At 43.1% G+C, this 26,085-nt stretch overlaps 1 protein-coding gene across 1 annotated transcript in view; it reads left to right on the top strand.

Moving 5' to 3' along the window:
- SERPINI1 (serpin family I member 1) overlaps positions 1–26,085 on the top strand; it is a 46,067-nt gene that overhangs the window by 1,859 nt on the left and 18,123 nt on the right. The window contains exons 2-3 of the mRNA XM_066556237.1: positions 22,882–23,149; positions 23,936–24,166. Coding sequence (XP_066412334.1) covers positions 22,900–23,149; positions 23,936–24,166 — 481 coding nt within the window. The 5' untranslated portion in view covers positions 22,882–22,899. The remainder of the gene's footprint in view (positions 1–22,881; positions 23,150–23,935; positions 24,167–26,085) is intronic.

Genomic DNA, 26,085 nt, shown 5'->3' with positions numbered 1-26,085 from the left:
TTTTCACATCCTCTAGTCCAATTGGAGTTGGATTTTTAAATTTGCTCTGAGTTGGTCTCGTCATCTGCCATTGTCAGGGATTTGCTCACACGTAGATGAAAGTTATTCATGAACGTGTCAGTCATCTCCTTTCATATTCAGGGGTGAACAGTTCTAGGAGCACTATTGTTGTAACAACTCTCCTGAAATTTATTCTGTTGATGTCAATGTTGTATTTATGTGTAGCTTAGTTCAGTTTATAACCTTGTGTATCACAGCACATAGCCATGAAAATGGGTTAGTGCTGGTAGAATTCTTCACAGCAAGATCTGACTGCTCCCTGCTCTCTAAAGGCTTTTGTAATTAATGTTTTACTTCTCAAAACTTCAGATTTATTTTTTGGGCTGCTCATCATCACTGAAGACACATTGTTGGCATGCCTGAATACCTTTTAAAATAATTTCTAGCAATTTGTGTTCTGTGTGGGCAATACATTATTCTGTCTGTGTAAAGCACAGGCTGAATTAATATAGGGTACATCTGTCCTGTACTGAGTCTTCAGGCTGTCCTTATCTGAATTGAGCTGTGTGTTCAAAATAACGTTAAAAATTGGTGTGTAAGCATGGTTTCCAAAGTTAATGTTTGGTTTTCCCTATTTTATATCTCTTGCATGTCTCTGATACAATAAAATGGGCAGATGGTAGGGAAAGATGTCTGTATAGTCAGCTGTAATTAGTGATAAATGTGTCTTTATGAATATATACATACTTTGTATATATGAAAAAACAGAGTAGTTTAATTTGGGAATCCCTTAAAAAATTTTGGGTTTAATTTGTGCCTTCCCAGTGTGGTCTTGGGAACTGGATGATTAAACATTAGCAGAATATAGAGGTGGGGAAAATAACATACCATGTATTCCTGCAGGAGGCTGGGAAATACTGTCTGAGTCTTGAATTATTGAATTGACAGGAGGACACATTTTCTGTCAACTTCTTTGTGAAATAGTCCAGGACATAAAGCTGTAGTTACTTCAAGACAAAAAAAATTTAATCCCATAGTTCATTAATAAGGGTGAAGTTTTTGGTGCTTATTTTCCCTCTGTACTTGGCATTTGAAGCAGTGCAAAACGACAGGGCTGTACAGATGTATGGATCCCATTAAGAATGTGTTTATTTCAGGTGTAAATACCTCAGTGCAGGTTGTGTTGGAGAAGGTCTGTAGCTATAAAGTAATGTGAGAATAGTTCCTTGCCTGTTTGTGGCTTGGGTAGTTCTCAATAGCATCTCGTTTGGTGGCCTTAATGAAGTATCTGTGATAAAGAATTGTTCTTATGTGGTGTGATTAAAATATCAGCTCTAAGGTCGTGTTCTGGTTTGTTTAATACACTTCAAAGCTAATGATTATGAGAACTGCAGACCATGGCTAATGGGATAAAAGCTGTGTGAGTTATCCATGTCCTTTTTGGGCTTTTGGAGTCATTGCAGAGCAGCTGTAGCTGTGAGATGGGAAAAGAGGAAATTTCTTATTCATACAAGCTAATGAGTTAAATGTGTGTATGGCTTTTGGGTTAATGAGATTTGACCTCATGTGTTGTAAAGGATTTTTAGTTTAGTTCAGTGTTTAAATATTATGACAATTCTTGAGAAATATTTTTGCAGACCTTGAGACTCCTCTTTCAGGAAGAATCAATAATGACAAGTAATTTACTGCATAGAAGAAGAAAGTTAAAACAATGTAGTTGTATTTAGTTTTAACCAACTAGCTTCCAATTTATAGGCTGGCTGTCTTTGCACTAATTTATGAACTTTGTGTGCTTCAGCCCTGAAGTCTTTCATCATTCCAACTAAAGAAATAATTGCTTAATAATGCTCTCTGTTCCTGCTCTGCCGTGTGAGTCTGACAGTTCCAACCCCGTGATGCCTTGATGGCCTAATGGACAATCTGCTGCTTCTAGAAAGATCTATTCTGTCCCAACCAGAGCTGAAGCTGTGCCATATGTGCAGGGGGGTGTCAGATGTACAAGCCAAGCACTTGTTAGCCAGCAGTGATCTCCCCAGGCTGTGGAAGAGCTGCAGTCCCTGCGCTTTTCCTTTCCTCTAATTTTGTCATGCGTGTTTCTGTGTGTGCAGTGGGTTTGGGGGTGGGGGGATTTCCTCATCTCAGAAAAGAGAACCCTCATTTCCTTTTTAACCTTTCTGCACAACACACTGAAGGCTTTGTTTTGCTTTTGCAGTTCTGAGAATTCTGCTCAGATAATTCCCTTTGCAGTAAGACGAAACGCCCAAACGCTGCTCACCAGTTGCATTCTGCACCTGGTACTGTTTGAGCAGCAGCTCCATTCCAGCCTTGGTTCTCCTGTGGAACTTTGGAGTGAGCTGGAGGACTTGGACATCTACTTTTCACTGTGATTTTTTTGAAGTGCCCTTGGCATGTCAAGGTAGTGTTAAGAGCGTGGGTGCTTTGCCAAAGACAGCCTGTCGGAACTGCTCAGCATCACTCAGCCACTGGAGATTGCCTCCTTCCCTGGCACAGCAGCAAAGTGCCAGGCTTTGGGGACTGTCTCCATGGCTGAGGTGATGTTTGCTGCCCTAGTTTTCCCCATACATCTCAGTTATGTAAGTTGGAAAGAAAGGTCTAAAGATTTAAGGCATCATTTTTTAATTGGTGCACCAAAACTGCCCTTTTCCAATGGTTTTTTTTTCCACGTTTAAATTAAAGCATCTCCCGGAGCATTTAATGACTGTGTACTTCATACAGCAATTGGAGTTCACTGAAGCAACTCATGTTTTCTCTCTCAGATATCTTTTTCTCAAAAGAAGCGTTGCTCCAGTTTCTAAACTATTTAAAGTAATTAATCAAAACGTAAGATGACAGGAACAGCTTCTGTAACATCAGGTCCTCAACTTGAGATGAGGTTGATGCAAAGGGAAAGTGCCCAAGTCCCCACCAGTGTGTGTAAAGCCTGTAGGTGAATGATGACCTTTTCATCTGCTAAGAGATATGAGAAGTGGGAGGAAGAAGACAGGGGAGCCGAGTTATTTTTACTGTAAATATGTCAGTTTATTGACTTGTTAATTTCAGATTTATTCAAAAAAGCAGGAGGAGGAAACACTAATGTCTGCCAAAAACAAAGTAATTAGTGGGAGTTGAAAGATGTCTAATGACTCTTACAAGTACTAAAGAGGAATAAACTAGTCTCTTATTAAACTGGATATGGACGTTTAAAAAACTGTAGTAATTCTATTTTATCTTTAAAACATGTGCAATTGCATATGGTAAATAAAAACCTAAAGTAACATTGTTTATTCACAGTAACATTACAGGCAGAGAGTGGGATTTTAATTTAAAAAACCAAAACTGACTCCACACTTCTAAAATAAGGGTTCAGATAGCACTTGACAAAGCTTGAGTTTGAGTTGAAGATGACAGAAGAGTTTTAGATTAATGCTTAATGTGCCTGCTACACCTCCTTGGTCTAGAGTGACAAACAAGATCTTGTTTCATGACTGCGTGTGCTATGGAGCAGCTTCTTCCTTCTGTGCCAGGGGACTCTGGTTGTGATTAGTCCAGTCCCAGGATCCATCAGCACATCTGCTCTGCTGGTTGTGTCTGTCCAAGGGAGCTGTTGGTGGATCTGCAGGCTGGGGAGCTGGGAAGAGGAGGACAGCAGGGTCAGAGAATCTGGAGAGAAGAGAACCAAGGGTTAGGAAGGGCAGCCATGCAGCAGCTGGAAATGAAACCTGGGAGCCTCAGAGCTGAACCCTTTAATTCAGCACTGCTCTGGTTTGTGGTTGCTGTGATCTCATTTCTATCCTGCAGTAATGCTGATGGAAGTGTGACAGATTGGGATTATGTGTGGTCCCCAACTGGTGATAGTGAAAGTCTGGGAGGGCTCCTCTGCCTTTGCCCTGGGTCATTCTGTGCATCTGAGCTGCTGGCCTGCTTTATCCTGCTCCCTCCATGGCCATGGATGCTCCCAGGGATCTGCCCCTGGGTCATTCTGTGCATCTGAGCTGCTGGCCTGCTTTATCCTCCTCTCTCCATGGCCATGGATGCTCCTCCATCCCCAGGGATCTGCCCCAGGTCATTCTGTGCATCTGAGCTGCTGGCCTGCTTTATCCTGCTCCCTCCATGGCCATGGATGCTCCCAGGGATCTGCCCCTGGGTCATTCTGTGCATCTGAGCTGCTGGCCTGCTTTATCCTCCTCTCTCCATGGCCATGGATGCTCCTCCATCCCCAGGGATCTGCCCCAGGTCATTCTGTGCATCTGAGCTGCTGGCCTGCTTTATCCTGCTCCCTCCATGGCCATGGATGCTCCCAGGGATCTGCCCCTGGGTCATTCTGTGCATCTGAGCTGCTGGCCTGCTTTATCCTCCTCTCTCCATGGCCATGGATGCTCCCAGGGATCTGCCCCTGGGTCATTCTGTGCATCTGAGCTGCTGGCCTGCTTTATCCTCCTCTCTCCATGGCCATGGATGCTCCCAGGGATCTGCCCCAGGTCATTCTGTACATCTGAGCTGCTGGCCTGCTTTATCCTCCTCTCTCCATGGCCATGGATGCTCCTCCATCCCCAGGGCTCTGCCCTTCCATGCTCTGCTGTGCCCACAGTGCTCTGTGCTCCTGCAGGCTGTGCTCACAAATCCCTGCTGCTTTTATCCCCCAGGGCTCTGCCTTCTGCCACCACCACAAGGACTCAGAGCTGTGTTTGTGGTGCTTTGTGGCTGTAATGGTTCATGATTGTTGTTCCTGCAGTCCTGTGCCGTGCACACGTGGCTGCAGCTCCCCAGTTCACTGTCACCTGTGTGGTCACTGCAGGCACCGGCTCTGCTTGCTCTGAGCTGGCTACAGGCTACAGGACAGTGCCTTGGATTTGTCCTCCCCACATCTTTGAGGCACAGGGAATGTCCTGGTGTCACCAAACCCTACGGGGATTTTGGAGCTGTTGGAGTCTCCACTTGCTCAGAAGCTTGGCATCATCTCTAGCTGACAGTTCCCATCTGTTTTTCCTACCATGTCTCTGTTAAAATACTAAAGAAAGCAGGAAATTAGATATAGGGGAAGATACTAAGGAAAACAAATATCAGAAAAAAAGCAAGCAGAAATATTTAATTACAGGGGATATGGAGCAGCAGGGCAGATAAGATACCATGACAGTGAGTAAGAATCAAATTGACTGTAAGTAGATCTATTTTGAGGGGATGATATGCATGAAGTAAAAAATGCCATTAGTAGTTTATCATATAGAAGAAATGTGAGGGAGGAAAATGTGCATGCAATATTAAAACACAGTGCACTTGTGGATTTGACATAACAGATAGCAGGTCCCCATATGTGAAGTGACAGCAAAATACCCTTTAGCTGCAAGGGGACAAGCTTTCACTCAGTCACAATGCAGACAACTTCTTGAAGTGATGGAAGCATATTTCCCAAGAAGAACATGAGGACATCTCGTATTTGGAAGGGGAGAAAAGCAGCAGAAATTCAAATCTGCATCTAGGAATTGTTCCAAGGAGCTGGGTCTCATGAAGATCTTTGTTACCTTTAGTGAAAGCCCTATGGGATAGAGGTATGGAAATGTGTTCCCACTGTTTGTCACCTCAGCATTGGCAGACACCAATTAAATTGATGTGCACCATCCTTTCCTAATCCTTATCCATGTAACTATCCTATTCTGGAGTTATTACTTAATTCCTTAGGAAGTCCAGGGCTTTGGAAGAATCCCTGGGAATATTGCTGAAGCACTAAGAGAGGAAGGACAAAATTAATTTTTTCCTTTCAAAGGCTCTATGATTATCCCAGGAGCTCAGAGAAGGTAACACTAATGGATAGGGTAGTTTTAAGGGAAGAAGGGAAAAAATTTCCTTGTTTTCACATCTTTTGGTAGTGGACAAGTCACTTAATCTTTGCTTAACCTACGTTTCTCCAGTATAAAATGAAAACAGCCTCTTCCTCCTCATAATGGCTGTGAAGCATGTGGGGTTAATTTGTTAAAGATAAAGGTGTGTTTGACTGTGATTTAACAACCTCAGTCTATAGAAGCCATGTAAGCAACTAACTTGGCATCTCATTCATCAGGCTTGGTGATCTTTGCTGGCTCAGAGCAGCCTGGTATAGATTTTTAGAGACACTGGATCGTTCCTATTACTTACTTGAAGGATAAATTGCAACATTTATCATGGCATTCCCATTTTTATTTTGTAAATCTTTCAATACCGTGATTGAAGAACACTTTGAAAGCCAATAAGTGCAAATTCCAGATATTGTTGGGATTGTACCCGATCAAAGTAACAAATAGCATCAATGGACTTGAACAACACATAAATGTTATGTATTTTCAAGGAGGCCATTAGAACACAGCATTCATTTGGAAAATATTTGGAATAATAACCTATCATTCACTCATAGAAAATTTCAGTGTTGGGTGGCGTTTCAGTCAAGAAAATCGTGATATCCTTTAGAAACAAGAAATTGTGCCATCACTGAAGCCTTGCAAGGTTGTGCTGAGACAGGAAGCAGCATATTAATGTGAAATTTCCATCTTTTTCACGCTTAAATGGAGCAGATCTAAAGTCAGTTCATTCAACAAAATGGCAATTTGAATCTATTTTGCAGAGCTCACTTGAGGCAATGTGCTCTTGCTAGTTCACTTTAAACGTGGATTCTGAGACTGTGGAAGACTTTTACATATTTTGATTACCATCAGTTCTGTTTGCTCACATTTTACCTGCTTGACTAGAGAAATAAAGTTTTCCTGGGTATCTTTTGGCATATACAAAATCTAGTTAATTAAGACATGCTATACTTTCTCCCCAGAGTCAAAGTATAATGTTCAGCTGGCCGACTTGCATGAATAATCCATCACTGTGAATCATTAATTTAGAAGACAAGCCATGGTAATTGATGTCTTTATGCAAGCTATGGAAATGCTTAGGGAAATTGCTTATTTTTTCTTGTTAGTTCCCTTTTTTTTTTTCATTTTTTCATTGGAATATTTCTAGGCCTGACTAGTGTGGATTCTGAAATGGACTCACCTAAGATTAAGGTCCTTATGGGAATGGGATCTCCTTCTTGGGTTTGATAAAAATCGGAATGTTTTTGATCTGAAAAACTTTTAAAATCATAACACTTATCCTTGAGCTAATCTTGTGTGCATACACTGGATGAATCACTCTAAGTTTTGGAAGTTTCTAGGAAAAGGAGCTGCCATGGTGGTCTTAGCAGTGGCTTTAATGTGGTAAGAATGCTTTAACAATTCCTGTGATAATTTGGTAATGCAAACAGGGATTGCAAGGTAAGTTGATATTTTGACCTTCCTGTATTACTCAGCATGTTTTTGTATCAAAATAAGCATGTAAAAGGCAGGTGATGTGTGCATATATATATTTAATTTTTTTTTTTGTTGGAATATGTACATTTGAAGATAATTTATCACATAATTCATAAAGCTCACCTATATGCTGCATTACACTGTAACCATTTTGTCTCTGTGGCATGAAAAGTTAACTCATTTTGTTTTCTTTCTGGGAATCTCTTCACTTTCACTCATAGTTGAAATATGAGGGTTTGCTACCAATTTACAATTATTTTGTGTGCCTTCAGAACAAGGAGGAGGCAGTTGGTTGGTATTGAATGGGAGCCAACAGCTTGGTGACATTTCAAAAGTGGGCTATCAATAACCCATATATGACTTAAAGCATATATATTATGTAATAATGTCATATATGCAAAATATTATAAAGTCTTTCAATTGATGTTAATGGGATTTGGACTATAGCTACATAGTATTAAGATGATTTTTATTCCATTGAGGAAATTTCCTGAATATTTCTTGTGTGTTCTGTAGCTGAAATGCTAAGTGGACCACTTCTACAGATAGATTTAAAATGTAACAATTCTGAAAATGATCAGGCAGGCTTGTTTTGTGTTCTCTCTTTTTTTTTTTTTTTACCCTTGAATATTTATTTCCCATTTAGGCATCAAACTAGAGGCTTATTTATCTCATGTGCTTGGCTGCTCCTGTTTGTTCCCAGCTGAGCCCTGATGTGCTGCACTTTGAGAAATCCAGCCCTGAATTTTGACATTTTACACAGGAGCAAAAAGAGAACATGTTCCCAATAAATTCACATTTGAGCTGAATTCAAATAGGTTTTGCTGTTTGGGTTCAGTTTCAAAAGGTAGGAGAGGTGAAATGCTGCTGATAGCTGCAGTTATTGAAAAATGGTAATCACAACTTTCATAAAGTGAGATAAGCCATGTTTATTAATGTTTTCTGTGGCCACAGAGTGACTTGGCCCTGGGACATTAAATGCCTAAATGGGTTGTGTAATTAGCTTTTTTCCACTTACAGATCAAGCAGCTAAACACACAACATTTTCTGAGCAGCTCAAATTATTTTTGTCGTGTTAGTTTAAGCCAAGGGAAAATAATTCTAATTTTTCAGGTTTTTTGAATAAAATCAGAGCTGCACAGTGAACAGAACTGGGGTCCTGAGGAGATTTCTATGCCAGCCATAAAATTCCTAAACCTGGGATGGTTTCTGTGCTCCCACCCCTGATGCAGAACAGAGGTTTGAACCATGCTGCCTTGCTTTGGCCAAGAATTCCAAAATCATTGACCCAGAACCATGGCATGTGGTGGCCATGGGTAGAGACCCCCCCCCCAGGCAACCTCTTCCAGAGCTTTCTTGTGTTTGCCAGCAAAATTCTGTTGTTTGAGGCTGATGTATTGTTTCTACAGTTTGAAATTCAGTCTGTCCCATCCACTGTGCATACACAATCAGAACAATATTTTAATGCCTTTTTTCTTCTCTCTCTCCATGATTGATATCAAAGAGAGAGACTGAAACAAAACATCCCCAAACTGGCCAAGTTTGAGCTTTTAAATCCATATTAATTTCATACTTGGCTACCTCAGCTGGCATCATTGTTAGTCCAATTAAAAAATAAACACCCGCCCTAAAGAAATTGCAGCCAGGCTGTGTCACACTCAATCCTAAGGGAAAATTCCTTAGGCACTGGGAATACTCCTGGTTTTTAAAAGGCTCTGCTTGAGTGCCTTCCAAATGTAAGCTTTTTTCCCCACAGTAACCACTTTGACCTCTTTGACAGTATCATAAACCAGATAAATAAATACACTGCAAAATCCCCAGTTTGATCAGGACATTACAGAGGAAAATTTCTAGTCTGGATTTCTGGATAAAGTAATCTCAGCAGTTCCTGGAGGAAGTGACTGGGGAGTTGCCAGTGTCAAACAGGAGGTAAATATTTCTCTCCCTGAAACAATTCAGCAAAAAGACCTCTGAAAATCTGAACAACCTGAGGACTTTGAGGTAGTTAAGCTCTAATTTTGTAATGTCATGGTTTGACTCTTTCTGTATAAGACAGGTTAAACGAGTAGGACCTTTAAAATGAGAACAAGGAAATGTTTGTTTAATAAGGCCCCAGTAAAGATTTTTTCCCTAATGCAAACTCGCTGAATGGGAGTGCAGAAGTGTTTGAGGTTAGGGATCAGCTGTGGCCATTCAGCCTTGTAATTACAGCTGTGATAAGTGTTTTCAAGTCTTGCAGTACTAAGAGTTTTCTTAATCCATTATTTTACTTGGCCTTTCACTGCTCCTCCTAGCACATTGTAACAATTCCTGAAAACTTCTGAATCATGGGAAAACAAATGTTAGGCTATTAATTTCTGGCTCTATAGAGACATAAACTTGAGTCTTGCCTGGGCGAGTGCGTGGCCGTGTCTGACATCACTAATGTTGTGTTTGGGAGCCACAGTAAGCACACAAATATTGCAGCTCTGTGTGGGGAAGACTGGGCTGTTTAAAGTCAAGCTTTTTAATGTAGCATTGGGGGGAAAACGTAGTGAACTTCTGGTCCGTTATTAGCAGCCTTTGTTACTGTGGGCTTTGGGAGCTGGAAAAGAGATGGCTCCTGGTGAAGGCTCTGTTCCTCCAGTGCTCTGTGATTGCTCTTGTTCATGGGAATTGCTGCTGATGTTTTCTTCTGTTGGCTTCCCTGTATTTTCAGGGAAACAAGCACTGATGTCTCAGCTGTTTGCTCTCTAAGTGCAGGAATTGATGGCACTGAAGGTCCCACGGCTTTGGACGCTTGATCCAGTGGAGCTGCTGTCACCTCTGCACGGGCACTTCACTGCCTCAAACAACAAAACTCAGTGTTGTTCTTCCCTTCAGGGTTGTACAATTCTGTGTATTCTGCCATGGATGAATTTGAACAAAGAAGAAATCAACCTAAAAGTAACTTTAGGTGGATGATTTCATGCTCTGAAGGGGGGGCAGCTGTAATTTTAGTGTCTTGTGTGTCCCAGTGATAAACTTTGATGAGACAGAGGTGGCTGTGCCGCGGTCCGCAAGGTGCCCAGCTGATCTCTGTGTGCTGCCTCAAGGCTCAGCAGAGTTGGGGCAGTGAGGGATGAGCTGCTGCCCATTTTCACCTGGGGGTGTGGAATAACTGTCCTGTGGTGACTAACCAAAGAAATGTGTGTCACTTGGGCACTGCTGCTCATCCAGCTGCACCAGTTCTGTGAGGTCTGTGTGAGGCAAGGCATTCTGCCTGCTTGTTGCCTAATGAGTTTGGTGCTGAGGCAGATTGACTGAAAATTAAAGTTGTTTTTTTTTTTCTGTGACTGTATTGATGGAACTGCTTGGCACAAACCGGGTCTGAATTCCTTGCTTTGAGGTGCAGCTGTCCACCTTGCCTATTTGACAACTTAATTTAGACATAAAAATCGGATAACCCATGTAAAACTTGAAATTTGGGCTCTTTTATACAGGCACAAGGATTCAGGTTAACCTACTTAGTTTGGAAAGCCACGCTAATTAAAAAGATTAACCTCATTTTAAATAAGTGTGTTTGTTACCCACCAATGGAAAATACTGGACACCCATGAATCACAGCTCATCACACAAGAGCTGGGAGTAGTGTCAGAGTCTTTCTAGCACAAGGTAGAATTAATATTAACTTGCCATAAGAAAACATCTGAGACTTGCTGGAAAACAGGCAGTTTGGTTTGGGGAGGGGAGAAAATAAGGTTTCAACTTTCAGTTTTCATTCTGGGTGTTGGAAATTATTCAGTTCCTTTCTTGAAAGTATCGGAGCTTTCAAATTATAAAAATCTGAATGGAAAACAAAACCAAAACAAAACCAGCCAACCAAAAAAAAAAAAAAACCCAGACATCCTCAGATTCCATTCCTTTCTTGAAGGTATTGAAGCTTTCAAATTAAAAAAATCTGAATGGAAAACAAAACCAAAACAAAACCAGCCAACCAAAATAAAACCTCCAGACATCCACCGATTCTATTCCTTTCTTTAAGGTATCGGAGCTTTCAAATGATAAAAATCTGAATGGAAAAGAAAACCAAAACAAAACCATCCAACCAAAACCACCCCAGACATGCTCAGAACAGCACAGCACGCGCGTGTTCCTGGAGCCTCAGGGAGCGTGTGTAGATGTGAGCCAGCAGAGCACAGCACAAGTGCTCTGTTCCTCCAGTGCTTTGCGATTGCTCTTGTTCATGGAAATCCTGCAGCGTTTACAGTCAGGTCTAACGTGATGCAAACTCCTCTGTGTGGGAGAATAAGCAGGATTAAGAGGAATTCAGCTCCCTGCATGTGGTGTTTAAATGGCTCATCGTGGAGCGGGTACTTGGAACAGCGTCAGTTCCCATAAACACAAACCAATGAGGCTTGAGCAGTGAGCACGGAAGAGCTCCAAGGCCAGATTCCACCTTCCAGGCACAGCGTGAGTGCTGGACTCTGAACTGAGCTGTTTTGTCCATGCTGGGCCAAGAGTGATGTTTCAATAGCCACAAGCCTCCAAGGCCAGGATAAATGAAACTATCAGAACAAAAATGGGATTTTATTCCCCCTCAGTAAAATGAGACTTGTTTTTTTACTCTGATTGAAAAAACTATTTGGTGGCTGTGTATCTTCTGTTGTGGATAAGATGCCTGAACAGCAGGAAGTAGTTTTTCTTCCCTGCCTTTCTGTTTCTAACTTTCCAGTTTATCCCTTAAAGCTGCTGCTGTTCCAGATACTCTCTCTAAACAATTCAGAAACACATGTAGGGCACCAAGCTCACTTCTTGTTTTCATGCCCTGCCAGCTCTCCCAGTTGGAACAGCATGAGGCTGCTCCTGTCCCATTTGTTGGCTTTTGGTTTTTTTTTCCTTGAGTTGGTAAGTTCATGGATGCTTGTGAGGAAAAAAGGAGGAAGAACGTGAATGATGATGTGGAGATAAAAGCTTGAGGATTTTAGTGGCATTTCTGGCCACTGTGCCATACTGGGTGCTTCACTCCTCCTGCCTAGATCTGACTTGTCTGTATTGGTGTCTGGAGTCCTGTCTGTCATGGGCAGATGTCCTGGTTGCTTGCTTTTTTTAGATATTTGCAGAGCTGCTCTCAAGTGCAAGCAATATAAAACCCGAGTTGTGGAGTTGTAGAAACCATGGAGATAAGGGAGACAATTGAGAATATTTGAGAATATTATAGCAAAAATAGCAGCAAAGTAAATAGCAGTGATGCTGAGGCCTGAGAGGCAAGATTTGGAGCTGGCCTTAGGGTGGGAGGAAAGAAGAGTTTAATTTTCTTCTCCATGTGGAATTCCCATGCTTCTTACTCCTTTGGGAAGATCAGTGATCAACATCCTTCAGATCAAAAAGAAATTCTTATGGAATGCTTTGTTGAGGTTTTCCACTGTGAAAAATACAGAGTGAAAAAATCCTGCTACTGGCTGAATTTGGCATCGAGATTATTCTGTAGTTTTTAGGAAAAAAATCTGTAAACTTTGTAACAGATGTTATTCTGCTATGTTAGAGCAATATTTGGAGAGGCTTAATGCTGAATTTCCCCTCAGTTACTGATTTTGCTGAAGTGTCCTTGCTCAGCGAGTCCATTTTTCTGGTTGAGAACTGAACCCCCTCTGAGTGACTCTTCTTTCTTTCTCACCCTTTTGTCTCTGGAGCCTTTGTCCTAGACCAGCTTTAGAGCCTTTTTCCATTCTCATTTTGTGCCTCAGCCGTGGCTCTGGCTGGGCACAATTGCCAGGACAGCTCTTTCAGCTTGGTTAGGCCCTGTCTGAGCCCCAGCCATGCCAGGACAGCTCTTTCAGCTGGTTTTAAACCTGGGCTTTGCTAGGCTCTGCCTGGCTCCTGGCTGTGCCAGGACAGCTCTGTCAGCTGGTGCCAGGGCTGCTGCTGGGGCTGAGCTCTGGGCTGGGTTTGCTCTCAGCCCTGGGGCTGTCAGGACTGGCTCCCTGAGGTGTGAGCTGCTCCCAGGAGGGGCTGGAAGCTCAGCAGAGCCTGCTGCAACCCTGAACTTGCCATGGAGAAGGGGAGCATGCAGAAGAGCAGCACTGGAGGAATGGTGCCCGTGCATTATAAACAGCAGTCCTGGTGATGATGAACTGCTGCTGGTAATTAATCAGGGTGCAACATCTACTCTGAGGGCTGGGGTTAATTGTTTGGGGTTGTTTTTTTTTTTTTTTTTCAAAAGCAATCTCTGCCTTATTACTGTACTGTAAGAAAGTAATTCTGATCTCAGAATGTTAACAGAAGTGAATAATAACTCTCCTGGCAAGAGGGATGTTACCCAAATGTAAATGGAGCCCAGTGTTGATTGCAAGGCTGCAGCCAATATTATTTTGTAGGAAAACGAGCTGGTTTGTATGTCACACTTGCTTTCAGTTCATGCACTGACAGACTTCTCTGCTGAAATCCTGATGCATTTTAATTAACTTTCTTCATCATCTTGACATAGCTATACCACAGCCAGATCTCTTTTCTTCTGAAGTCCTTGTGAAGGGAGCTGGACATGGTAAGGAAGAATTAACTCCTGCTTTGATCTTTTGAAATGGTGTTTCACACTATGTGCTTTTTCTATTTAGTTACTCTGGGATGATTTAAAGATTGTCATTGTTCATTGTGTTTTGTTAAGGATATTTGAAAACTTTCCTGAGTTGGTTGATGGGCTTTTAAAAGGCATTCAGCAAAATCTCCTCCAGAGATGCACAATTTCTAGGTACTTCTCTTGCAGTGTTCCCTATTCCAGCAATCCTAAGTAGTGAAGGGTTCCTGTTCTGTTTTTGTTTCTCCTTAATTAGTTGTGTCTTTTAGTCCTCCTACTTTGGAAGGTTTAAAATTGGCTGTGAGAGCTTGTATAATGCCAGGCAGAGTACACAGACTAATGTAATATATCTCAAGTGACTTTATGTATAAATAGGGAGCTGCAAGGAAAATGCTTGAAACACTGCATTCCAAGCTCACTTGCTGGAAATGCTTCCACAGGATGTATTATTAATATATTTTGGTGCTGCTGAAGCTGTAATATCACCATGCATTACAGCAATATCTGTGACATAAGTGACAGCTTTCATCACTTATACAACTACGCTCCAGTACATGCAAGGATCTCGCCTTTAGACTCCAACTGCAGTGATTGCATCTGGCAGTTGCATATGGTGAAACTTAGCTACTGCCCTTTTAATTAAATTATAGTGGGAGCTTGATGATCAGCTGAGTTTCACAGGAAAATAACAGAAATGGGACTTAGTGTAAGTAAGGAAATTTGTGGTACGTGCAAGAGCAGGCAAGAAATTGTTCTTGTGTCTAAAATAACTGATTGCAGTGTTCTATCTCTGCTGCTTCTGATGGAAAGAGGCTATTACAGAATTAGATCTCACCCTTCCTTTCCCAGATAGCCCTAAGGAAATCTGAGGGAGGAAGAGGAATGCTGCTGTCTCATTTGGGGGACCTTCCCTGGAGGGTTGCACCCTGAGTGGAGTACTGCATTGGCCTTTTCACTGAAAAGTCATTGCAGAGGTAGAATGTGTCAGAATTGGTCCTGGAGAGCCTCTGAGAGCCACCTTCCCCTTCTGTGTCTGGGCATTGTCCCCCCTTCCAGCAGTCAGGTCAGCATCTTCACCACCAGACCAATGCACCTGAGAGAGACTTCGTGCAGAGAGCTGTGCAGGACTGACAGCCCTCACTGGGACACAAATGGGGGCTGAAACCACCAAAGCCAAACAGGCTGTGCCTAACTGAGGTCATTCTGTGGAACTTGCCAGGTAAGAGCTGTGCAGGACTGACAGCCCTCACTGGGACACAAATGGGGGCTGAAACCACCAAAGCCAAACAGGCTGTGCCTAACTGAGGTCATTCTGTGGAACTTGCCAGGTAAGAGCTGTGCAGGACTGACAGCCCTCACTGGGACACAAATGGGGGCTGAAACCACCAAAGCCAAACAGGCTGTGCCTAACTGAGGTCATTCTGTGGAACTTGCCAGGTGAACCCCCTTTTGTTCTGCTGGAAGCAGATCCTGTGTAGTGTTTCAGGCTCAAGCTTGAAGCTCTCCCCATCAGACTGTGTTGGCTTTGTCAGAGGAGCCACAGGCACACCCCCAGTTCTGAACCTTTTAGGATCCCCAAAGTTCCATAATGCTTCAAATCTTCACCTTCACAGAGCTTGTGGGTTTTGTGTTTTCTTATTTATAGCTCTTACTTCGTGGGGCACACTGGAGCTGCCAAAAATAAGGCATTATGCCAAAGTATTTCTAAAAATTTGTTTCTCCTAGACAGAAGAAACAAACAGAGAAATTGCATATGAGGCCTCTCAATTGCAGGCCTTAGAGCAGTAGATTTGGAAACAAGACCACCTTTTTTAATTGTCTAGACATGTATTTAGATGTTGGCTTTAGGCTATTCAAATTTAAGTATTTTGGACATGGCTTCTCAGCATCTCTTTTTATTTTTTAATTAGAGCTGAGGGAATATGCTTGAGGAAGTGCAATTAAGACAACTTTGGCTTGCATAATTGCCTCAGCAGGTTAGTGAGTCAGTGCCAAGCTCCATGAAAGTTTAAAAACATTTGGGATTCAATGGAAAAAAATTGTCAATATGAAATTTTTCAGTGTAACATTTGCCCTTCAGGTTTTGTCAATGCTCCTGGTGCCATGGGGTCACTTAAAAAAACAGGAATAAAGAATCCTGAACAGCATGACTTGGCTGTGTGTTGGAGAGCAAGGTTTTAGTGTGGTCCAAACACTTCCTATGGAATGACTGTTCCTTGTCTTAGTCACTCTATACTGGAGTTTTAAACACTCCTCTATTTCCTATATTGTTATTGTGCTGCTCTCTAATGAAATTAACCTCAGGGTTTCCTGCTCCAGAAGGCAATGACACCATAATTGACAGATGGTGACAAAATCCCTTAACTTTTATTAATAAATGCTTGTGCAGCTTGAGATAGAGATGTCATTGCACTGAGACAAACTGATTCCAACAAGGTTCCACACGTGTCTGTAGAATCTCTGCTTGACAAGGTCAGATGCTCACACAGGCTAAGGGCAAACGTTTTTTAGGGATAAACATTTTTTGCAGCACAGAAAATGTAAGTACATCCCCTAACATGAGGGAGCTGCCTTGCTGGCTGAATGGAACACGTGTCACAGCGAGCAGTGATGTGCCTGCCTGCTGTCCAAGGAATGCAGAATTTCCCAGGCTTGTCACCACTCCCAGGGACTGCACTGCTGATACCCAAAGTACTTTGTAGATCCCTTCCTGTGCTGCTTGCACTGGCCCTGATGGCCAGCTGGTTATCTATTCAGTTGTAGCTTGAAGCATTTAATGCTATTTAGTTAGTTTCCCATTTCCCTGGCTGTATTGTGCAGGTTCTAAGCAGTAACACCTCCTGAACTGTGTGTGTGGTGCTGTGAGGATTGGGATTTGTTTTGCTGCTCTCACCTGCAGGCAGGCTCTGTGTGCAGCCCCAGGTGTGAGCACATCCCAGTGAGCTGGGGGATCCCAGCAGGGTGTTTGATCCCTTGCACTGCTGTCCCCTGCACACCTGCCTGCTGTCCTGGCTCTGGAAAAGGAATTATTTCTCAGGCGGAGCCAGCTCAGATTTGAGCTTTATTTCACAGTTCTTGTGCTGGAGGGAGAGAGGGGCTGAGTGCTGGGGAGGAAAAGGGAGATGAACACAGGGAGCAGCTGATGGGAGCATCACATCACTTCTCTGGGTGTTTGCTGTGGTAAAACCACAATGTTCTGGAGGTGAGAATTCTTTTCCTCCAGTATTGCTGGCTGGAGGTGCAATTTTTGCCCAATCTTCAAATAAAAATCTGAGAGGTTGTATTGCTGGACAAAGCAGAGGAAAGGCCATTCTTGTGTTGTTCTGCAGTGGATCAGGTGGGTTTGTGAGCAGCTTGAGGTCTGTGGCAGCAGCCACGTTCCCCTGTTGTTGTAGGGCCTGAGGCAAGCCTGAACTAGCTGGGAGCAAACCGTGGACATGTCTGGGAGCCTCCTCTGCACATCCTTCAGGGTAGCCATGACAACCATCCCTGGTCTGGAGAACAGCTGAGGATCTCACCAGCTGCTCCTGCCTCCCCTGGGCTGGGCTGGGGCTCAGGGGGTTCTTTGTGGAGGGGAAGTTGGCTTCATTGTCTAAGCTCTGTTCATTTTCTGAGCTGTTATTGTTAGTTAGGTGGTGCCTCTCTCTGGTATTTACTGGGAGATGTGATTGCCAACAAGAAATCATTCAGAGTAAAGGTGCCTGCAGCAATTCTCATATTTACCAACTGGCAAAGCAGCAGTGGCTGAATTTCACCAACCTCACATCCTTCCATGACTCACCTGCCACAAGCATGGCACTGTTCTGGTTGGGTTTGGGGAGAAGGAGAATCCCCCAGTTCCTGCCTGCATCCACAGTGGGTTTTTCCCCTGACCCAGCAGGTCTTGTTCCCTGAGCAAATCCATCTGTTACTTTATCAAATTGTTCTGCCAGACTTCTATCTGCTCCTGCAGCTGCTCTTTACAGGAGACAATGTAATCAGTGCTGTTACCACACTTGTTTTCCTCCCAGGGTTTTTTTTTTTTAACTCACTGATCAGGAATCAGCAGTTTTTCTCATTTGTACTTCCCACACCTTTGGTGTTTAGCTTGCAGGTAGCCAAGAGTAATCTCGAAGGCAACTAATCTTAGTTGAGTCTCTGTGTGCTGAGGAACCAAGGCAATGTATCACAGCTTTATTTTGTAGGTTTTTAAAGCCATAAATTAGTTTCTTTATAAAACCCTCTGTAAAGGTGTAAAAGAAAAGGAAATTATAACCCATTTTTTTCAACCTGTCTGACAAGTCCAAGGTACTAGAATTCAACCCTTAATTGAATTTTTGGCACCTTCCTACGCCGAGTCCAGGTCTCGCTGTTTCAAAATCCGTGGTACCTCATGTCTGTGAACTCAGTTGGAGTTTGTTGATAGGATATCTCAAAATATCTCAGCTTCCAGAGAGCTCCTGCCCCTTCTGCATTTTACTGGAACCGAATAGTTCAGAGTTTGTGGGTGTGAGGGGGCGAATTTGTTCTGCTTCCTCTTAGTCATCCCAGCCTTATGCTGGGGAAAGGCAAGAGCTGCAGAAGCAGTCCTGTATTTATCAGATGAATGTTTTTCTTCAGCCATCACAAGGATGGGTGTCCCTTGTGCCCGTGCACAGGAGCACATCTGGGCTGGCCCCAGGGCAGGCGAGCAGCAGCCCTGAGCTGGCTGTGGCCACCTGGGGAAATGTGCTGGGCTGAGTTGTGGGGCTGCTGATATCTTTCCAGCTGTTTTCTGAAATGCTGAATTAAAAAGTTTCCTGGGAATTGAACCAGGTGGACTTCAGTGCCAACACCTGCTGAAGGATGGATATCTGGAATTTTGTTTTAGTGTTCCATCACTGGTTTTTTTTTTTCCCCTGAGAACAGTTGCAAGCCAGAACAAAACTGATATGCTCTGACAAACCTCTGTAGCAAGTGAGGATTTGTGATACACAACTGTTGTTCAAGAAGAGGCTGTGGGAAGGAGAATTTGTTTGCACTGATTCCTTGATTGCCTGGTAGGAGGGAGGTGTTCATGCATCAATTGCTGAAATCAAACAAAATTCAGAATCTGTCTGACACGCCCTCAAATGAGCAATTCATACCTTTGGCCTTAATAACTGTATGGCTGAGGAGTGAAAGCATTTTTAACAGCTTTTTTTAATTCTTATATTTAGTCAGTGAAGGCAAAATGTACACAGCAACATGTGAAACTGATGATTGTTGATTTATAAACATTGTTCAGTGGGGACATTGACTCCTTTCCCACTGCTGCAGGATTATTTAACCAGATTGCATTGATGCAGATCAGCAGTGACAGACTGTACTGGGGATGTCTGAGGAAGACAGAAAAGACTGAGTAAAATTTTGATGATACTCCCAGGGACTGTTTAAGTTTCTGGATGTGCATTACATAATGTTCAGCTTCATTTCCTTCAACTTGAAGTGTGTTTGTGAGTAGGGCCCAGGCAGTCCAGAGATGCTCTCAGTGCTGCTGCAGTGACAATCCAGGGTGCCTTGGGCTCTGACTGGACAGGGATGCTGAGAAGATGCTGCTCCAGAATCAGTGCCAGCTCCTGGTGGGACCCAGCCCTCCTGTGCCTGAGGAAGCCCAGACCCCCAAAGTAACGCAGCCTGCAGTGAGGCAGGATCAGAGGAGCAGGAACTGCTCTGGCTGGAATGGTAATTAAGAGCTGGATTCCCAGCTGTCAGTGGAGCAGTGTGAGCATGAGCCAGAAGTGTGAGAGGAATTGAACCGAGGAATTTACCACAGACATCTCCCATTAGATGGATGAGAGGAGACCATTTTCACTCTGGGAAAAGGATTGATTGATCTGTGGTGTTTTACAGCCTCCTCCCCACTGACCAGCACCCACAGATCTTTGGTTTGCTTTAAAGCACCTTCCCTTGCATTGGACTCATTCATTTATGCTTGTATTTTCACTTTGGAGAGCATTGCCAGCAAAGGAGCTGATAAATTCTCTGCCTGTATCCATGTGTTCATTCCTGCCCCCCTATCTTCCTTTCCCCTTGGTGTCTGTATGGGGAACTTCACTGTGAACTTCATTAGAAAGCATCTCTAGACTAAAATGATGTGGAAGGGCAGGAGGGGAAATCAAAATTGTTTGGGTTTAATTCATTCCTACTGGGAACTTCTGTTCTGCACAGTTCAGCCTCTTGTGTTGCCACCAGTGGGATTTGGCTTGTAGTTAAAAACATAACTTTGGTACTTTGTCTTGTTAAGAGCATTTCAGTATAAATTTTATTTCTCTTCATCTATGTACTTACTCTATTTTCTGTCCAACTAAATAATGAAAAATAATATAACATAATTATTTCACATGAGGAGCTTTTGGTGAGTGATCAGAAAGAAATATGATTTTGATTTGTATATAATGTTGGGGTTCCAGCATTGTCTAATAGCAAATATTTTATTAGCTTTCAGACAGTCTGACCTGCATGTTAAACACTTAATTAAGATGTATAAATTTCTTCCCTCCTTCCCCTGTGCAATTATTTAAGCCTGTCTGGAAGTGGTACATAGGACAGAGATCAGTGATGGAGTGCTGAGCAGCTGCCTCTGCAACTGCAAGGCTGGGGAACTTCCCTTTCTGAAAATTGCAGATTATTTCACATCTGTTTGAACCACGTCAGGTCTCCAAGAGAGCTCAAGCTGCTCTTGATGCAGGAGTGGAAAGCTTCAGCTCTCTGTGTAATTGCATCCACACTGAGCTGCACAACTTGTTTGTATAGATTAGTGTGGGAGAGCTCCCAAATTTGGGCTCATCCTCAACAAAAGCAAGATGAGCTCCTGCTTATCTATTTCCTGAGCACCATTTTTGGTGCCACTACAGACCTGTGTGATGGAGCTTTGTTAAGCTTTTCTTGCCTTGTGCAGCTTTTAGGATAAGAGAATAATACCTGGGCTCAGTCTAACACGGGGATGTGCTGGCTCAAGCCTTATGTAACACTGGCAGAGGCATGCTCCAGGGCTTTATTTAAATAAAGAAATCTACAATGTCCACCATCACAGAGAAATCCAGTTATTTTCTATAGCAGAAACTTGGTTATCTTTAAGTCAATAATTTATAAATGGATAGGTTAAAAAAAATCTACTGGTATTAAGCAGTTTTGTTGGGGAAGTTTGTGGTGTGTTGATAATGTTTGGGGTTATAAATAGTGTCTCAGTGTTTCTGAAATAAATAATGATGGTCAGACTGGTGTTTTGCACTGGGCACCAGTGCTGGGTAGTTCTGTCAGTGCACTGGGACATGCAGGCAGAAGGATTAAAGCTGGTGCTTTAGAATTCTATGACTTTTCTGTGCTGTTCCTAAATAGAATATGAGCCTTCAGTGGACATTTTTGCTATTTTACTAAGAATCAGAGGAAGCTTCATCAAGTAATCCACAGAAGTGAAGTGATGCCACCATAGATAATTTATTGGGAATTTAAGAAGGATAACATTTCTTACATATGTGGAAGGATGAGAGGCAGGGGAGAGGCAAGGCTCTCCTTTTCCCCTGAACCATGTGGGATTGCTGCACTGGTTCATCTCTTCAATTTTCTCAGTTCAGCACTGAACAAAGGGCTGATAGAGGCTGGGGGACAGGAGGAATCTTAACTAGTGCTGGCACCAGTGGCTGCCAAGGCACGTGTGTGTGCCCTGTTGTTCTTTGTATTTTCTCAGCTATAAAATGCCAGTAATAACACTTAAATTATGGATCATTCAGCGCCGTGTGAGTGAATTAGATAATGCTACATAGGCCTTTGAAGATGAAATGCAGAATATAAATGTTGTATAAAGCTCCCTTTGCGCCATGTCTATAAAACCTGGTAATGCAGCCCCAGCATTGCTAGGAAGCATAAGGAGAGGCACTTGGGCTGCCTGCATGCAAATTGATTGTGTGGAGCAGCAGCGTTCACACAAATCTGGGCTGTGCTGCCGAGCCCTGCAGCCTGGCACAACAACTTGTAAACACTTGTGGGTAAAGCTCTGAGCCTTGTCCTGTCCAAGCCCTGCTTCAGGAGGACTTGCTCTGCTGTGCCTTGGAGGCAGAGGGAGGGAGTTGAAGCAGGAGCTCTGCTGGTTGCTGTTTCTCAGCCATGCCAAGGTAGCACAGAGTTTAAAGGAAAATAAAAAAGGAAGGATGAAGTTACACATTCCCTGCTCCAGGAGCTGGGATTCTACTATCAGTGGCTGTGTGAGCTAAACTGGGCTAGAGTGAGAACTGTTGCTTACCCCAGAGCATTTCAGCAGAGCTTGGGGGATGGATTAGTCAGAAGCATCCCCCTTGTTTAAATTTAGTTTCCTTCCTTGTTCCCTCTGGTGGATCTTTCTCACTGTACAGTACCTTTATCCTCTGAGTGGGGGTTGATTCCCAGCCAGCAGAGCTACCCAACTTCTCGCTGTTATTTACTAACAAAAGGGGGTTTATTTGGTAACTAAGGCATGATTGATTTTCCTTTTTTTCTTTCAAAGAATTTTTGGCTGCTTGCCACATGTTTTGCAAGGGAGCAGCATCACGGAACAGTAACTTTGTCACGGGTGTCTGGGAGCTCTCTCACAGTGCTTGAAACTCTTTTACCTGTTGGGGGCTTCAAGTGACTTAGATAAATAAGTTCCATCTTACTAGAAGGTCAAATGAAAGAAATAGCTGATTTCTGGGGTTTTTTGTGGAAAAGTGCAGAAACACAGCCAGTTCCAGGTCAGTGCTGCTAAACAGCCACAGTTCCACAGGGAAGGAGGGAAGGGGTTGCTGTCTTCGGGGTCTTTTCTGTAGAAGCTGTGAGTGTTTTGTTGGTCTGGGGCTGGAAGATTTCACAAACATACCATTACACAAGGGAGGAGGTTATTTTTGTGTGAAAATACATCATCACTTCTCTTCTAATAGTGTCTCCTCCAACTAACTGCACTGTGCATTGAACTCTAGGGATTTTCTTCCCCCACAGATTTAACATTAAAAAGTTGATTACTCTTCTTTCTCTCAAATTGAATTTTATATTATCCAACAACCTTATCTTTGTCTCAAATTCATTTTTCAGACCTTAAAATCTCAAGTCATGTATTTCCTTGGACTGCTGTCCCTGCTTGCTTTGCAAAGCGAAGCCTTCAAGACCAATTTTCCTGATGAAACCATCGCTGAGCTGTCTGTGAACATTTACAACCAGCTGAGAGCCAGCAGGGAGGATGAGAACATCCTGTTCTCCCCTCTGAGCATTGCCATAGCCATGGGCATGGTGGAGCTGGGAGCCCACGGCACCACCCTGAAGGAAATCCGACATTCCATGGGCTTTGACAGCTTGAAAAACGGTGAGGCCTTTGCATCATTTATTACTTTTTGTCTTAGAGAAGCAGGAGCCAGGGTGGGAGCAGCCTGCTGATGTCTGTGGGTTATAAATCACTGGGTTTCTTGGTGGGCAGGCTCAAACTTTGGGGTTCTGCATGAGCTGAGGGATGCTGACATGTCGGAACCCAGGACATCCCTCTGGCTGCCCTGGAGGACTTGAGACCCTGGCAGGGGGCTCAGAGACCTTGGCACGGAGTCACAAACACCTGTGCCTTTGATTTTAACCCATGGAAACAATTCCCAGCTTTGTGTGAGGAGTTACAAGCCACAAGGGTTTGAATAGAATGATGGTTAACTTGTCACAGGGTGAAAACGTAGAATTTTGGGGATTTAGAATGGGGGTTCAGGAGGAAAGATGGAGGACAAGGAGAAGAAGAAGAAAGACAGGACATGCCCAGATTCCTCTGTCTTACCAGAATTTCTGGTAAGATTTAGAAATGGAACCTGTAAGAAGAATTTTTTAAATTGCTTTTTTGGTGTAGAAAGAATTTCCATTGATAGCTTTGCTTCTGGTGGGACTCAAATGTCTCATTAATTAGAGTAATTATAGCTAGTAGAAAAAACAGGCTCTAAGTAATATGATCTTGGAGATTATTCCTTCAGATCTGAAGGTGTGTGTAGGTTTAGAAACAAGTTTGTTTAAAAAAATGACTTTCCTTCTCATAAAACATTTTGGTGAATTTTCAGCAGAAAAGCCATGGAATAATTTTCCTTTCTGAACCACTGAAGGTGTTTTTTTCCTTCCCCAGGTGAAGAGTTTGCCTTCCTGAAGGAACTTTCTGACATGGCAACTGCTGATGAAAGTCACTACGTGCTGGACATTGCCAACTCCCTCTACGTGCAGAATGGGTTCCATGTCAGTGACAAATTCCTGCAGCTGGTGAAAAAATACTTCAAAGCTGAAGTAGAGAATGTAGATTTCAGCCAAAGTGCAGCTGTTGCTACTCAGATCAATAAATGGGTGGAGAATCACACAAATAGTAAGTGCATGTGATCCTTTTGTGCACTTCCTGCCAGAAGTGTTTCTGCTTCCAAACTTGTGCAGTGGTGTTGGGTTGGTTCTTTTTGGCTTTCATCTGTTCTGTCTGAGACTGAAGTTTCTCCTCCCAGGAGAAAAATTCTAGTATTTCTATTTTTTCCTGTGTAGGAATGATCTGTCATAAGTAATATTAGTCATTGTTCATCATGTGGCATCTATTTGAATATTTGTTCTCTGGTCTTACCATCTGTAACATTTGTTGAATGAGACTGTTTTAATGGCAGGCATTTTAATAGTATTTTAATTTTTTTTTTTTACAAAAGTATTATTGCTAATGGCAGAAAAGTTGTCTGCAGAGGGGTTGTTGGCTTGTGCTTTGCATGTGTGGAGAATCACTCCTCCTCTGAGGAGCTCATACTCACAAGGTACTGAGAAACAGAATAGTGGGGAATAAAAAGCTAATTTTGAACCACAAAATCAGAGTGTGTAATGTAATATTTTGCAGTGTGAGGAAACGAGATAGCATGTTGAGAGGGTAGTTGATTTTAGGAACGCTGTCAACAGTTTCACAACACAAATTTGCAGCAGGGGAGTTAAGCACAAAATTACTGTTGTAAATATGCACATGGAGAGCTGCAGGAGGCTGCTTGGCTTGGCAGCTCCCAGAGAGGTGGCATTTCCTGGAGCCATGCACAGTCCCCATATCTGGGAGTCTCCTGGTGGAGGGATCAAAGCTTGTTCTCATTCTGGTTCCCCTGGCCCACTCTGAAGGTTGAGATTTTGGGAGTAATCCAGGGAGGTCTGGCTCTGCCACAGTTGTACCGCTGGGAATTTGAAGGGATTGGAATCACCTGGAAGGAATTAACACATCCCCATGAAGTCTGAGCACTTAAGAATCCATAATTCCGTTTGGAAAAACACAGCTCCAGAGTGGAAAAGCACCTTCTGCGATGCTTTTATTCCCTTTTGAGAATGGTCTGGTTTGTTCCAAGCAGCCATTCTGTTCCTAACAAACTGCCCTTTCTCTCAGGCTGCAGAAATAGCTGGGTGGAAGTGATGCAGCAGATTGCAGAGGGTTTCCATGGTTGTGGTGTCTGGCTGAGGGAAAAGGAAAAGCAGGGCCCACCAGGGCAGCTTGGGGGGGCTCTTGGTGTCAGGTTGGGGTGGTTCCAGTCCCTCATCTGTCCCCTTCTCTCTGCTTTCCCCCTTGGGAAAGGAGCACAGCACAGGCAGGTTTCAGTTCCAGCCTGTTCAGCATCTTGGGAGGCTTGGAGCAGAAAACAGAGCCATCAGAGGTTCCTCTGGGCAGGAAAATTCTTATCATTTCATTAATGTATGAACAAGATGTGGCTGAAAAAAACATAAAGAAATATGAGTACCAGATAGAAGTCTGGAAATGTTTCCCTTTTGTCTTTTTCCAACTCCAAGTGAGTGTTGGTCACACCTCCCTCCTTCGAACATTCGAGATAAAATGAATTACAAACAGCAACCCGGAAGAAATCCAGCCCTGTGATACACAAATTTCACACCAGTTAGTCAGGATCATATGCTCCAGAAAGCAGAATTAATTTGTTTTTTAAACCATGGATTAAGGAGTAATAATCAGATGGAGGAATGTGTTTATTTTAACACTTTGCATTGCGATGTCAGCTAAAAATAGAAGTGAGCAAGAAGACAATCTGAAGGAGGCTGTAATTCCTGAAGAACAGTGACAAATCTGGTCAGTGCACCCAGTTTACCAAACTGGGAACGATTTGGGTGAAATGCAAGGCATTTGAGATGAGCTACAGCAGGTACCAGACTGCATTCTGATGTAAATGACTTATTCAGGAGTAGGAGCAAAGCAGCTGCCATGCTCAGCTGCTGTACCTCCCATGAATAGAGCAGATGCTAGATGGTTTTCCTCTTTTGCTTTTCAAG

The sequence above is a fragment of the Molothrus aeneus genome, chromosome 10 (assembly GCF_037042795.1).
Source record: "Molothrus aeneus isolate 106 chromosome 10, BPBGC_Maene_1.0, whole genome shotgun sequence".
Lineage (NCBI taxonomy): Eukaryota > Metazoa > Chordata > Aves > Passeriformes > Icteridae > Molothrus > Molothrus aeneus.
The sequence above is the reverse complement of the archived record's forward strand: the minus strand, read 5'-3'. Positions and strand labels throughout refer to the sequence as shown.